Source organism: Rhopalosiphum maidis, chromosome 4, assembly GCF_003676215.2.
Source record: "Rhopalosiphum maidis isolate BTI-1 chromosome 4, ASM367621v3, whole genome shotgun sequence".
NCBI lineage: Eukaryota > Metazoa > Arthropoda > Insecta > Hemiptera > Aphididae > Rhopalosiphum > Rhopalosiphum maidis.
Window position 1 is genome coordinate 29,797,097 of NC_040880.1, and position 10,855 is coordinate 29,807,951.

General features: G+C 25.7%; 1 protein-coding gene across 1 annotated transcript; it reads left to right on the top strand.

Moving 5' to 3' along the window:
• Positions 1-1,965: 1,965 nt before the first annotated feature.
• Positions 1,966-7,944, top strand: LOC113559459 (peroxisomal targeting signal 1 receptor). The gene is made up of 12 exons (XM_026965307.1): positions 1,966-2,133; positions 2,191-2,328; positions 3,269-3,396; positions 3,461-3,557; positions 4,605-4,943; positions 5,034-5,219; positions 5,692-5,820; positions 5,892-5,986; positions 6,140-6,311; positions 6,406-6,563; positions 6,717-6,875; positions 7,665-7,944. Exons 1-12 carry the CDS (start codon positions 1,966-1,968, stop codon positions 7,699-7,701), a joined length of 1,806 nt encoding a protein of 601 aa, XP_026821108.1. The 3' UTR covers positions 7,702-7,944.
• The last annotated feature ends 2,911 nt before the right edge of the window (positions 7,945-10,855 follow it).

Consider the following 10,855-nt stretch of genomic DNA (forward strand, 5'->3'; position numbering starts at 1 on the left):
TGATTATAAATTCCAGAACGGCATCAGACAGACGTATTGTAGTTATTGTACTATTAGTATAGTCTAATATAGAGAATAGTGACCGTATCTGTACAATTTATTAGGCACCTATTCAATTGCCATCAAAATGTTATCGGTGAGTCGTGTCAACGTCCATCGACCGTCGTCAATTATTATTTTCATTGTAATTTTATAGAAACCTCAATATAGTACAACTCTGAAATGAACAATAGTAATAATAAGTAATACCATGGTCCAGGGACTTCATGAAATATGAACATGTATACATGTTTATATTGTATACATTATACTGGAGTGAAACATGAAAATAAAATGAACATAGTCGTTGGTTGAATTACAGAATATATTAAATTTAAATTTAATGTAATTTATTCTGTGGGTGAATTTAATTCGTCTTTTTCATACATAATGGTAGAAACCACTTGTGAAGTTGGTTAGGTATTGTAAAGACTAATAAAATGTTCTTAAAATGTAGAGGGTGTTGAAATGGTTGCAATCAAAATGGGTTATTGAGTTATTCTATTTTCTGTGTCGGCATCGGGCTAATTTACGGCTCATAAGAGGTTATTCTTGAGTAACTACGGTCACTTACTATATACCTACCTATTATAATTGCTTTATTAGCAATTTACTTTTAATTTATTTCATATTTCTAAAATAAAAATTACTATTTAGTAATTATAGCTACACAAACATCATTACTAGATTTTACACACCATTTTTTAATGCAATTTAATTGTTATTTTATTTGATTCCACTTCAATATAGATGGCCGATTTGTCATACAAAAATATACAATTTTAGCAATAGTCCATGCGATATCATTATACCGATCATAAAGTCAAATCGAGTGAAATTATATTTACCTGTAAGGATTATTTCAATAATTATTAGTTGAAATATTAATGCAAATTATGCATTTATATGCATAATAATGAACTTCTACAATTTTGAACTCATCGAGCATATTACGAGTATATACATCTCATAATCTTGTATAACTGGTCAGCAGAGTATATTATTAAATTAATAAAAATTATACCGGTATTACATATATTTTGAACCGGTGTCACAAATTTCCTTATTTTATAGTGATGTTATTTTTATGGGGAAATTTATACCGGACTAACAAATGTCTAGTACTAATCTAAAAACGGGTAACTAAATGTTTTAATTTTTATTTTTATTTAAAATATACAATCTATACAAAAAGCGTATAATTAGTATTCTTTTACTAGTTGGCGTTGACATGAAAGATGATGATTAAGGTATCAATCATTAGCGACATTTAGCTTAATTAATTATTTGTTTTTTCTTTGTTTTATATTTTTTTTAAATTTAAATTTATTTTTTTGTTAGATTAAATATTATTATGCTTGTAATATTTTCTTTTAGATTTTTTTTACCATGCCTAAAAGCTGAAGTCGATAAGTTCATAGTGTAATTGTTCTTATGGAGAACTTTATAAATTAGTAATTTGATTTTTAGACTGGTTCTATTATTTTTAGATAAAACAGGACTAAATATATCTGTATGGGCATTGCGAGTAAACTATCCTTTAATTCAAATTTATTTATTTTATTGAACCAAATAAATTAATTAATTTTTCATACAACTTGGTATACACGGAATATAACGGTAATTCTGTGTATATTTTTGTTTATATTCTTAGATTCTAGCGATTCTATAGGTTTTAATTTGGAACAGGTCAAAGTATTGAAAATTTTTCTTGTTATTTTACTGAATTTTTAACCTTGTATTAATTGTATTATAGCACTAACAATTAATTCAAGTATTAATTAAATATTTTAACGACGCCTGGAGTTAATGTTTGAAAAAAATTATACTGAAATTGTGTATAACATATTCTGAAATTACATTTAATAACTATATAAAAATTAAAAAATAATTACCTACATTATATTATGTATTTTTTAGTTCAAAATGTCGATACGTGACTTAGTTGAAAGTGATTGTGGTGGTTCAAATTCTTTAGTTAAATTATCCACGCATTTTGTACAAGACCATGCATTTAAGGATCAAGACCTAAAACAATCAACGCAAACTGCTGAAAGCAACGATCAACGTTTTTTAGAATCAAGCACAGGAGAGGTAATTTAAATATTATTAATAAATCGAAGATTATTGTGTACAATTGATTGTTTTTAGTTAGCAGATCAATTTTTTAGTTCAATGGAAAATGATACTTTCAAAATGGACGACCTTTTAGCTAATATGAGAGGCATTGAAGGTTGTAGTAGTGAAGATGCCTGGCCAACACAATTTACAAAAAGAATTGAAAAACAGGTACCAATTTTATGTTTAATTTGAATGACTATTTAAAATGAGCGTTTAAAAAATAATAATTTTATAATGATACTATGTATCACTGTATAGTGTATAATATTACATTATAATTAATAATTATTATTATATTACATTATTATCCATACAGGATGTATAACTTATATTATAAGATATAATTATTACATCAACTATTAATTATTATTATTAAAATGCGATAGATCAATAAAATTGGCGTAAATTAATTTATCTATAGATTAGCTAATTAAGCTAATTACTATTATTATTACACACTACAGCTGTTGATATTAATTATTATATATCGTCATGCCGATGGCTATAGGTTGAATACAATATTATAAATTATAATTGATGTATTAGTAACCCTATGCTTGGTATTTGCATGTTCATATTTTGGTTACAAAAATTAATTGTAAAAGAAACAAAAAATGAGTAATTCAAATAAACCTGACTATATTTGTGCCAATAAATTTATTATTTTATCAGGCTCAAGGCCTGGCTATAACTCTCCGTAGCTATACCCAAAAATCGTCATTTATAACTGTAAAATATTAAAATATTTCAATATTTCAATAACGAACGCTGATGTATCTAGACTTACCATAATATATAGGCTTGTTAACTTTAGGTATTATAATACCTAAAGTTAACAAGCCTAAGTATGCTTACAAGTTACAATACTACTCATTAATTATAAACTTATTATAGGTCCCTCAAACATGAAACTACTCATGTAATAATGTTCAAATCTTTTCTATACTTATGTGTATAATTTCAAAACCACGAGTTCAATAGACTTGGCTATGAATTGCTTACTTGCTCACAATTTCATATACACACACAATACCTTTTATTAATATTCTATATAATATGAATTTTAGCTGTAGTTGATTATTTTTCTTAAATTGTGTTTATATTTTAGGACCGGTTGTTCGATCCAAATATTTGGAGCTCTAAAGACAATAAAATGCTAATTAAAGATGAAGTTGATGATTTTGGTTATAATTCTGAATGGGTAAAAGAAATAGAGCAATCTTATCAAAACCAAGAGTAAGTTATTTATTATAATTACCAAGTTTACATTTTTTTTTTTTTGCTTACTTTATAATTTTAGGATTAACGTTATGAAATCTCGTTTCGATTTCGATAAGAGTAAAGAAAATATGAACATCTTGGATGATATCAATTCTACATCAAGCCAGAATTTTATGGTAATTTTGTTAATAGTACATCACACGTCTATAAATAATTTGTTATTAACCATTTTCGCGGGTATTAATCACGTTAGGTTAAATAATCCTAGTTAAAAAAATCAAATTTTCACCATTAAATTAGAAGAACTTCAACAGTGCAACAGTTGTAAATACAGTTATTATTTTTTCGGTACCTATTACAAATACTAAAAAAAATTATTATTTTAAAACCAGTTGTTTTTACGTTTAATAAACTTGAATATCGTTTTTTTTTTAAAACGCAATACTAAAAAAAGTTTTTAAACAACTTTATAGTGCACTATAAAAGTTTTTTTTTTTTTTAATTTAAATTTTAAACAAGAATATTTCTCCGTATAATTTCATAATTACTCAGCAACATATCATATTAGTAATAACCATTCAATACTGACCACTTATAAGTTACTTTGAAGTTTTAACCAGTTTTATTTAAAATTTAAATTATCTTAAAATATAAAAATTTGTCTAAATACAGCCCCTTAAAATACAAATGCGTGTCCTCTTTATAGTTCATAAATAAAGCGTACATCCAATGTCGATGATTTGCTTAACATTTTTAAGTTAAGTTCATACACTTCATACTAATAATTTTCATAAATTGTGTATTTTAACACATAAATTAATAAATTATACATTCACGAGTTTATTCAAAATATAAGATAAGGATCAAAGATAATGGTTATGATGTTAGGTGTAAATATAAAAAAGAATACATTAATAATATTTATTATTTAATATATTTAATTGTTATTTTTATATCACATTATTTTATGATGTACTTGTACATATTTTTAATTTACCTGTGTACTAAAAAAAATTAATTAAAATAAATCTAATTTTTATTTTGTTTTATCCTTTTTTTTTATTTTGTCAATATTTTAGTATTTATTTTATAATTGGTGTTATTTTTTGGTCGGTGATGTAAAAAATACGAGAAACTCAATATAAATAAACTTTTAAAATAATAAACTGTAGTATAAGTTATAGTTATGTTATTAAAACTGCATATTAATATTTTTTTTTCAGGAATCACAAAGTAAAATGTCTTTTGAAAATAGTTTTGATATGCCTATCAATCATTTTGGAATGGAGTTGTATGGGAACCCATTACTTGCCAATCAAAATTTTCAGCAGTTTAGTGAATTTGACCAGGAATTGGAAATGAATAATTTATTGAATACAATGGTACCTAGTACATCAGGAATAGACAAACCAATTATGGTTGCAGAAGAATCTTCAAGTTTGACTGATCAAGTGATCGAAGCCAATAAAAGTGAAAATGATAATGAAATTAGAAATGATCAGTCAAACTTTCAAACATGGTATTCTGAATTTGAGGAAATGAAAAATGCTGAAAGAAAAAAAGTAAACATACATATTTTTAAATCTTAATTAAAATATATCTTTGTTTACTCTTTGAAAATTATTTAGAGTATGATGTTTGTTATTGTATAGGAATATAGTTTCACACCAGATAATGAGATGGACTCAATAGAAAATCCATTAACTGAGGGAAAGCGTCGTTTAGAAAATGGTGAATTACCATCAGCTGTTTTGTGCTTTGAAGCAGCTGTTAAACAGGATCCTTCAAATCCGGAAGCTTGGCAACTTTTAGGTACTACTCAAGCTGAAAATGAACAAGTAAATTCATATTTAATATATATTATTTTAACTAAATATAAAATAAAAATAAATGGTTATTTACTTTAAAAATAAGAATGAAATGTTAACTTAGCCATGTACATTATTGTTTACTTATTCCAATTTCTGATAAATTTTTAAAATTATCCTTTTTTTCAAGGTCTCAGTTAATATTAATTTATTACATCATACTAGTATAGTATACATTTATATTATAATGTACAAATATTGAACTTTGAAGTTATAGCGACATTATCTGGTTTATCTATAAAAAATAACATTATAATATTTGTATTGTCAAATTCTACTTTTTGTATCACTAGTTTGTGGGTTATTAATTAATTAAATTTTAATTGTATGAATTGTATTATATTATTAAATTTTATATGATAATTATTAATTACCATTAACTATACATATTATATAGGTATTTAATTATTGTTACTAATAGTAAATATATACATATTTTTAGGATCAGCTAGCTATAAATGCATTAAACAAATGTCTTGATCTTCAACCAGAAAATTTGACAGCTGTACTCTGTTTAGCGGCATGTTACACAAATGAAAGTTGCAATTTACAAGCTTGTCGTATGCTTATGGTAATAATATTATCTTTAGTTACAATTTAAAATAAATATTGATTTGTAAAGATGAATACATTTGTTTTAAGGAATGGTTGAATCAAAATCCCAAATACTCAGACATTGTAAAATCAAAACCAAAACTAGAAGAAGACTCGTTAATAATGAAATATCTGTTTACTACGTAGGTATTTCTTATTGAATGATTTATTTATATTTTTTTGAAGTTAATTTTTACTTAGAAGATATTTAAAAATGAAGAATATTAAATGTATTAAAATTGTAACAGCTCAAATTTTTCACAGTAATAGGGTTATAAATTTTTTTTATTTTTTAGAAAATTATATGAATCTGTAAAGGACATGTACATAGAAGCAGCTCAAAGAAGTTTAGAATTAGGAGATATAGATGCAGATGTCCAAAATGGATTGGGTGTACTACTTAATCTTAATAATGAGAATGATAAAGCAGCTGATTGTTTTAAAGTTGCTCTACAAATTAGACCTAAAGTGAGTAATTATATTTTTAAGATAAAGAATTATTATACAACTTTAAAAAAAGAATTTTATTACCCTTATTTTTAAATTATATTACATTCTACAGGATGCTCGTTTATGGAATCGCTTGGGTGCAACTATGGCTAATGGTGGTAGATGTGAAGAAGCTATAGAAGCGTATCACAATGCTTTACAATTGTGTCCTGGTTTTGTAAGGGCTCGTTATAATTTAGGAATTACTTGTATTCATCTTGATACATACAGGTTATTTATTTATTTAATTTAATAGCACTGTATAATATTTGTTGTTTGTGAATTTTTAGCCCTTCTAACAATATGTAATTTTGTTAAAAATTATTTTTTTACATTATTACTATTATTCAAAATACAATTACATATGTTTATATAATATAATAGGGAAGCCATAGACCACTTGTTAGAAGCGTTGAACCAACAAGCTTCAGCTGTGAGTACAAATTTTCAAAGTCCAGCCTTATCTGATACTATTTGGAGTACATTACGTTTGGCTATTTCAATGGTGGAACGTCCTGAACTATTTAAAGCTGTTAATGAAAGGTAAACATGCTATAGCTATACAAATATATAATTAAATGAACATAATATACGTTCAAGGTGGCAAGTGGCCTAATAATTGATTGTACACAGATCACGGACAGTTTTAATAGCTTATAACAATTAATATATTGAAATGACTCTCTTATAGTTAGTAGTACAACTATTACAGACACATATAAAATATATAATACAAATTTGTAAGTATTTTATTACACATTGTTGGATTACTCACAGAATCTGTTAAATTTTATTTTCACTTGGAGACCTTTTTTTTAAAGTTTGTGCTGCAAACAGCATAATTTTATACTAGATAACTTTTATTTAAATAAAAAATATTAGCCTAAATTTTTGGATACTGTTAAAGGACTCCTTGATATTTGTTGAACTTTATTTCAACAACACAAACTTAAAACAAAATACAACAAATTTTTTGAGTGGTCTAACTGTTTCCAACAAAATGTGCTTGACATTTTGTACATAGGAAATATTTTTGCCAATATAAAGTTATGCTATTGGAGTATTGAGTATAATAGCTAGCAATACAGAAGTTATAAAAGCTTTCTAGCAAAAATAAAGTCTAACAAATTTGTTAGATTTATCTCATATATGTGCATTATAGCTGTGGTGCTAACTTATTGTGAGGATAAAAATGATTAAGTAATTTAAAAGTTAAAACCTTAATCACTATTTATTATATACCTACTTTATTTTCAAGTTTCATTGGATACATATTACATATGTCTGAAATTTAACTATATCTAATATTAATTTGATTATTATATGTTATAGGAATTTAGATTTATTGAATGAAGAGTTCCGTAATTAAAGATTATATCAAAGTACCTAATACTCTAAATTAAAATTAAATGCAGATTAAAAGGTATGTTTGTTTTGTTATATTTTGTTTTTATTGTTTTTGAACAGTGGTTGTCATATTTTTTTAAACTGTAAAAAATGTATTTGATTTTTCTCCACATGTCTATCTTAAGTATGGGTATGGCTTTTAAAATGTAAATGTTATATTTTATCTTCTATATTATTATAGAGCTGAATTAGTACCAATATAATAATAATAATAATAATAATGAACATTTTGTATTATCGTTAATATTATAATTCAACCACAGAATTAATTAATTAAATTTATTTTGCAGTTCAATTAAAATATCCAATAATAATAAAAATTCGTATTTGATATTTATGTGAAAATATTTGTTAAGTTTATTGCTCAAAAATATGTTATACTTTTATAATAATTTAATTTGTTTATAGTTTTCAATAAATGTACCAGTGTAGTAATCAAATAAAGACATATATTCATTTTATGTTTTCTATTACCTAATAATTATATTACTTTTAAAAAAAATATGTGTTAAGCGTGTTCGGTACCTATTTCATAAAACAAAAATTAAATAAACAATAAAAATATTGAAGAATAAATATTTGCTATATTCAATTGTTAAAGATGTGAGTATTTATTTCTAAAAAAATAAGGAAAAATTGGAATTCAATTAAAATTAATTTTGTTTTTTTTTTATTGTAATTAAGAAATAAGAAGCGGTAGTCACTAGTCACAAGTCACTTACAATTTTCACTGAATATTATATTAAAATTTTCAGAACATAGTATAATTTTCCAAATGTTTTGACTCCTTTTGAGTTTTTTAATATATTTTAAAATTGAGTTTTAAATTTTGAGTTGTATAAGTTAATATAATAATTAAATACTAATAATATAAACACAATATTTTAAGGCAAATAGGGAAGGATCTACACGTCCGCAATATCAAAATTTTAAGTTGCATTGATAGTGATAGACCGATAGATAATATTTTATGTATACCTACCGCATCATGGATATATTTAAGTTATTTAGCGGACAATTTTTTATTTGGACTCCGTGGACGACAGGAAACAGAAATTCTAAACACACTTCTGATAATAGTATAATACATTCAACTACCTCTTTAAATTTATTGTTTTTATCTTAGTATTCATTCAAAATCCGCACCTAACTTATTATTTAGGTAAACATTTATACCCACTCTTTGTAGTCTAAATTAAAAAAAAAATGAGTTATTTATATATAATGTAACATAACTATTTAAATAATAATCAATTAAACGATTTTAGTATTTTAGTTACTTAAATTGTAAAATGATTTACGTGTAATAAGTAATAACTTTAGATATCTCAAGCTACCTAATTTTTAAGAAACGCGAAATCATCAAATTATTCAAATTAAATCGTTTACGATGAATTCAGCCACTTCAGGTAAACCAAAAATGTTCTAATTTAAAATAACTGTGAATCTACTTTTCGAATTGAAAAACCAAGTAGCAACAAATACGTTGATATTTTTGAAAAAATAATAACAATTTTGTCCAGAACCACGACACCATAAAATGTACAGATTACCTTAAAGAATAACAAAAAAATTTTAAAATAAAAATGAGATATAAATTGTTTGTACATTATAATATAATAAATTAATGTTCTCATATGCATATATATATACGGTGTTATATAAGCTTCGTACATATATTACACGTGAAAATTAACACACCAATAACAATAACCTACCCCTAGGGGGGTTCTCCGTGGTCGATTACCCATCATCGTGAACTCATATAATAATATAATACTACGGTGGCAATTATTTGTAGGTACAAGTGTGGTACAACATCTGTCCGATTATTCGGTCTTTCAATAAAATATACAGTCTGGAAGCGATACATAATGCGGATAATGATAATAATAATAATAATAATAATAATAGTATGTATAAGTATACTTTTAACGACAAATAGTAGGGCCGAGCTGGAACTAACAATAATAACAATAACTACACATACATATCGTTATAACGAACGCCCGCGCACAACAACACGGTTTCGTACTTTCGTGTATTACAATGATATTGATTAATTAACGGGCATGCCTCTTGGAGGTATAAATATAAATACGGAGAAGAGGTTATAGCAGACGGACGCGTGATAATTATTGCCTACGACGTGCGCCGTACAACGGTGGAGCAGCTGCTACGGCAAACGGTATTACAACAATAATAATAATATTATTATTACACGATATCGTTTATTACAATGTAGTTATCATCAGTTGCCGCTCTGCGGGCAGTCCGACGAGAGGCCGTTTGGATAAGTTCGTTTTGAGGGTTGAGAGTCGTACTCAGTGTCGCAGACTGTGCACGGATTACTATCGGCCGCACGGGATGGGTCATCGAGACTTGAATAACGATAAATCGCGTTGTATTTATACCGTGTACGAAATGCGCAAGTATACTTTAGAGGCAGTGCTGTAGCGGAGGACTAGACCGACGGCATAATCGAGACTTTTCCCGGTAGTGAGCAGCGAGTCGTTCGTGTACAAATAATAATATTAAGAGATATTGTTATGGCTGTAGAAAAATGTATAATGAAAAATATTGATGTTGTTGAAAATAAGTGATAAAAATTTTTGTAAAAATGATGTTTTTTTATCAAGTGTAAAATATGACGTATTATTTTGTTTATGTACTTATTCATACTTTTAAAGCAACATGTTCTATTAAATTTCAAAATAAGCATGCATTTTACCCTAAAAATCGCTTAATAAAATATCGAACGTACACAAGATAGTGTGCATATCAAATATTGAACAGTTTAGGGCCACAAGAGATGTTAAATTTTAAATTTATAAGCGAACAAATAATGAAAAAACCTAAGGTCTAAACTTTGATGACAGTAAAAATGTTTCGATTTGAATTTTTTGAGGTGGTTTCTGGTAAAAAATCAAGTTGGTACTTTGAGAGTCAAAAGTAAAAAAATGGGGGTTGAGCATGTTTGACAAATAACTATATATAGTATATACTCAATATAATAAATAAGCTACACATTATACGTATATATTATTATTATTTATTTAAACATTTTCATTTATAAATATAACTTATTAAAATATCATATTTGACGCAATAACTAA

What these genes read in the sequence shown, in the direction of transcription:
- LOC113559459 (XM_026965307.1), top strand. Translation starts at nt 1,966, where the DNA reads ATGTCGATACGTGACTTAGTTGAAAGTGATTGTGGTGGTTCAAATTCT. An exon ending in CAATCTTATCAAAACCAAGA is followed by an intron (nt 3,397 to 3,460) that starts GTAAGTTATTTA and finishes TTATAATTTTAG; the next exon opens with GATTAACGTTATGAAATCTC. An exon ending in AAGCTTGTCGTATGCTTATG is followed by an intron (nt 5,821 to 5,891) that starts GTAATAATATTA and finishes ATTTGTTTTAAG; the next exon opens with GAATGGTTGAATCAAAATCC.